The 4588-nt window shown below is 36.1% G+C and overlaps 1 protein-coding gene across 1 annotated transcript; it reads left to right on the top strand.

The window, feature by feature from the left end:
* Positions 1–2110: 2110 nt before the first annotated feature.
* On the top strand, positions 2111–3983 carry LOC142345503 (uncharacterized). Its single transcript, XM_075397576.1, has 3 exons — positions 2111–2314; positions 2823–2899; positions 3548–3983. The coding sequence occupies exons 1-3, from the start codon at positions 2118–2120 to the stop codon at positions 3805–3807; spliced, it is 534 nt and encodes a 177-aa protein (XP_075253691.1). The 5' UTR covers positions 2111–2117; the 3' UTR covers positions 3808–3983.
* Positions 3984–4588: the final 605 nt, after the last annotated feature.

The raw sequence follows: 4588 nt of genomic DNA, 5'->3' as shown, positions 1-4588 counted from the left end.
ACCTCTAACAAGAATTTCATGATTTCGCAAAGAATGAAAAATTGATGATTTCCCAAAAACTAACTTTCGAAAAACGTAAGAAACCGAAACAAAGCCAAAATAACACAATTTGTTAGCAATAATAACCAATTAAGAAGAAAAACTACATCAGAACTGAAAAACAATTAAAATATATATATTTTTTTAATTTTTAAGATTTACAGCTTACTAACGTCCTGAGCAGGCCAATTTAGATACCAAATGAAGACAGCAAACACCGGAAAAACCTACATTCAACAAAACGACACTATGCTTGTCCAAATTGGCAGAGTAGATCAAGAAAAATCGTCAGAAACAATAAACGAGCCCCAAAAAAATTAATGTTTACTTCAACTTTTTCAAGTTTAAACATTAGTAACTTGTTTTTTAGGCCGAGTTGGAAAACCAACTAAACACTGCAAACAAGGTCATTCAGTGTTCATCAAAAAAGACAATGGCCGTTCAATTTGGTACAGTAGTTTTGGAGAAATCGTCAAACACATGAAGCGTACCCGCGAATTTTGGGCTAATGGGAGACACCAACTTCTCAAACAATTGAGCAGAACGGCTAAAAACGGTGCAACGTGGACAATTCTGAAGTCCACTTAGTAGTTATGAACACCCAAGACCACTATTGTGAACTGGGAGAAAATTCCCACCTCGCCCTTGAGGACGGTGTCTTTTGTGTGATTTGACAAAAAAAGATTTGGAACAAGAGTTATTAAAAGCACCATAGAACTGAAAACCCATATTTTTGAAACAGTTTTTTATTTCTATGAGATGACTTTAAGATTGGTTGAACGAACTAATATATCATTTTTACAATTAGTTTGTTGCGGTACATTGCAAAATATCAGAAATAAAAAACTCCCACTGTTGCTTTCTCTTTGTCCCAAAAAGAAGCATTTCCTAGCATAAGATCAAAAACGAAGTTAATGTTCGATTTACCAGAAAACCAAGGTTGATTTTCTGACATGAGGATTGAACAATAAATCGAATGAAAGAAGAACAAAAGATGAATTTTCAAAAATACATCGATTTTTTTTAATGAAAACACTTCAAGGACATTAACACTAATAGCTATCAACTGAAGGAATCATGGGTTAATTTAAATCTCCTTAGGAAGATAATTAGACTTCAAATTAATTGGAATTTTTTTACTACAACAAAAACATGCTAAATTACGGACAGGATCAGTAACAAAAAGTCCCAACTGTTTCTCTAAAAATAATTTGTTTTAATGAAAGATAAGAGAAATATTGAAATATTTCTGTTTTTTATTAGGTAAATTGAACTTTAAAAAGACGGATTTGATTGCCTCGAGTAATTTCTATTTATTTGTCGGAAAGTTGTATGTGAATTCAAAATCTTGCAAGAATCTTACAAGATTCTTGCAAGATTTCACATTCGAAAGGCGTTGACGAAAAAAGTCATTTATTTTCAGTTTTGCTGATCAAGAATTCTGATATAAGTCATGATATTTGGTTTTCAGTTAGTTTTAGCTACCAAAAACACATAAATATTTTTTCCGGAATTCAAAATCCTGCACGATTCTTGCAAGATTCTTGCAAGATTTTGCATCCTGGCTTTTTTTTTCATTGAATTAGGCTTCGTAACTTGTTCAGTAAACAAAAACTTGCTTCAAAGATGTTTCCTAAATCACTTGTACCCAGATTTATTTTTTGGCCTCGATTGATATCTTGCAAGATTCTTGCAAGGATCTTGCAAGTTTTGAATCATCTTGCAAGATTCTTGCAAGATTTGAATCCGCTCATCACTAGGGGTGAATTTTGAATGAGTTATGGTCTTGACCATAGGTGATTTCGGTCTGGCAAGGAATTTTCATGAGTCATTTTGTTTTGAAAGAGTACCTCAACCTTGGATAATACCACTGAGCACTAAGTTGAGGGGGGTATAGCGGGAAAGACCCCATAACTGACTAATTTAAATCCAAGAAAGACACTCTAAATTGTACTTGGCAAGCATGTATTCAAAGTTTTTTTTAAAAAATCAAAATTATTTCTTCGAATGTTCATTGAAGATTCAATGTAGATTCATTTGCGGGAAATTTTTCATTTAAATACATCGAATACGTGAGAATGTTCAAATCAGCATTGTTGACTATGATACGTGCAATGTATATATCGGCGCTGCTTGCCATTGCTGCAATTTTTGGTGCAGTGTACACAACTTGTCCTGGTAGTAGCAGCCTTGTGACAGGAATAACAGATCGATGCTTCGAGTTTGTTTCCCAAAAGCAAACATTCTTTCAAGGACTGAAGGAATGCGAGGGAAAGTTAGTAGTGTTCCAAAAGGAACTTGGCTCTTTCGCATTATTGAAGCCCCACGAAGTGTCAGCCCCCCATTAACGTATGTTACCAGTACGGGGGGTGGGGGGGCTGTACGTTATTGACCACTCAACTGAGGAAAGCTATATAATGCGAAAGGCGACTTTTTGCAGGTTTTAACCATTCTGTTGAGTATAATGTGTCACAATAAGCAATCTGGTGTCTCGATAATTACAAAGTTCCACTGGAATTACGCGTAGTTAAGTAACCTAATGTACAACAAACAGTTCTCCATATTTGATGTACGTGATGGGAAAATTTGTCCAAGTGAAGTAAAATGATGCAAAAGTGACGGTTTAACTAGCACTCAGTTTTTGAAATTTAATCAATTATTGCCCCATACCCTCCCTATTTGTGAGGGGTAAGAAGATACAGCACCCCAACAATTTCCATAAATATACCTTGATGGGGTACAATGAAGGGGCTATTGTGGGAAAGACCCCTTCTATGTTTCAGGCCGAATGGAACACTGTTTCACCCGAATTCACTTGATGAGGTAGAAAGGATAGAGAAGCATTTCAAACTCCAAAAAGGTAGGAGTCCACGGAACTATTCTGTTTCTGCCCGCCAGCTTAGTGGGCATATTAAATAGTGGGTTTTTCCCCTTATAGCTTGAAATTATAGCCCCCCCTTTATGGTATAATTACCCTGTTTGGGGGGGGGGGCTATAGGTTATCTGACCACTAAGCTGGGGGGGGCTATAAAGGGAAAAACCCTAAATATTTTTGCTGCATCTGCTTTACATAGGTGTTTTGTTGACGGGAACTAATTTAATACTTCCCCTCCCCGGCGCCCGCCTAAGAAAAGGTAGAAACATAATGTGGGCTATATTTTTGTGGGTCGACAATGGGAAAATCGGAATACCGCAATTTAAGCATCAAAGAAACGATCCTCAAACTATCTTGATGGAATCTTAAGATTCTTGGCAAGAAAAGGTCACAGTCAAACAGGATCTTTTTCGTTTGGGCACAAAAGGAAAAGATGCAAGTCAGAACAAGAACTGACAAACAATTTGTGTGTATTTGAGGATATTTAGTCTTTTTCATGTAAAGAATGATCACGAGAACTTGATATCCCGAAACTTGATGAGGAACTTAAGATGTTGCATGTCTAGGCAAGATGTGTATTAGGTTCTGTTTGTTGTGTTAAGGAGAAATGTTATGAGGAAGTTCTGTTTGCAGGGCTCCATTATAATGTGGGATATGCTAGTATAAGGATGAGACTAAAAGGAACAAACTACACACTGAAGAAAGCGTATTGGGGTAGCATTAGTTCTGCATACAAGTACGAACCTATGGATGTATCAATGCTAACCACAACAGGGAACGAGTTCTGTGTCGTTGGTTTCGCGGAAGGTCTAAAGGGAGATACTCATCCATATGTGTATGACTATAAGTGCTCTAAACTAGTGACATCGGTCTGTGAAATGCCTGTCAGTTAAACAAACAGGCAACAATGTGCAGAAATGGACTCAAACAGACAATGTCATTAAACAAAGTTATCTACCGGATTGACCAAGTATCTCTATAAACTCTAAAGGCAGTCCTGTCAACAAAATCACTTTATATTGGAGCTAATGTACAATTGAAAGCCATGCAATAAAGTTTTTATTACACACTTGTAAAGCTACCATTTTTAGAGAACCTATCTTTATGCAGGAGTTGGCTCAATGAGATCAGCACTAACATAAAAAAAACATTTTCTGTCAGCCTTCAAGTGTTTGCTTTTTTCAAGTGATTAGATTTTTGAATTAAGAATTTGTGTTTTTTTTTCAAAATTGCGAAGTAAACCTCCTCCCCTCTAGTGGCCCAACTTTATTTTGGAAAAGATTAATGCATTTCCATTCCGAAAACAACGTTTTAAAGGTTCTCTAAAATGAAGTTGCGTCAATAGAACATAGAAATTCTTAGTATTGGCGTTACTTCTGTTGAGCTTCGCTATAATGTTTAGTGAACATGTGTTTAAAAAACAAAACAAGGGAAAATATACCTTTGCTCAAAAAGTTAGGGAGTTGTTCAAATCAAATAAACTCTTAGAGTTTCGCATGACAAGCAGATTCTTAAACATTAAACAATGTAATTTTTGTTGGTTAAAATGTTCATAAATCAGAATAGCTTTATTGGGTACAATGAGGGGCTGTTGTGGGTAAGACCCAATACTTCAATGTTTCAGGCCGAATGGAACACTGTTTCACCCGAAGTCACCTGATGAGGTAGAAAGGA

This window comes from Convolutriloba macropyga, chromosome 9 (assembly GCF_964194025.1).
Source record: "Convolutriloba macropyga chromosome 9, txConMacr16.3, whole genome shotgun sequence".
NCBI classification, from domain to species: domain Eukaryota; kingdom Metazoa; phylum Xenacoelomorpha; order Acoela; family Convolutidae; genus Convolutriloba; species Convolutriloba macropyga.
The sequence above is the reverse complement of the archived record's forward strand: the minus strand, read 5'-3'. Positions and strand labels throughout refer to the sequence as shown.

What these genes read in the sequence shown, in the direction of transcription:
- LOC142345503 (XM_075397576.1), top strand. Translation starts at nt 2,118, where the DNA reads ATGTTCAAATCAGCATTGTTGACTATGATACGTGCAATGTATATATCG. An exon ending in CTGAAGGAATGCGAGGGAAA is followed by an intron (nt 2,315 to 2,822) that starts GTTAGTAGTGTT and finishes TCTATGTTTCAG; the next exon opens with GCCGAATGGAACACTGTTTC. An exon ending in GCATTTCAAACTCCAAAAAG is followed by an intron (nt 2,900 to 3,547) that starts GTAGGAGTCCAC and finishes TTCTGTTTGCAG; the next exon opens with GGCTCCATTATAATGTGGGA.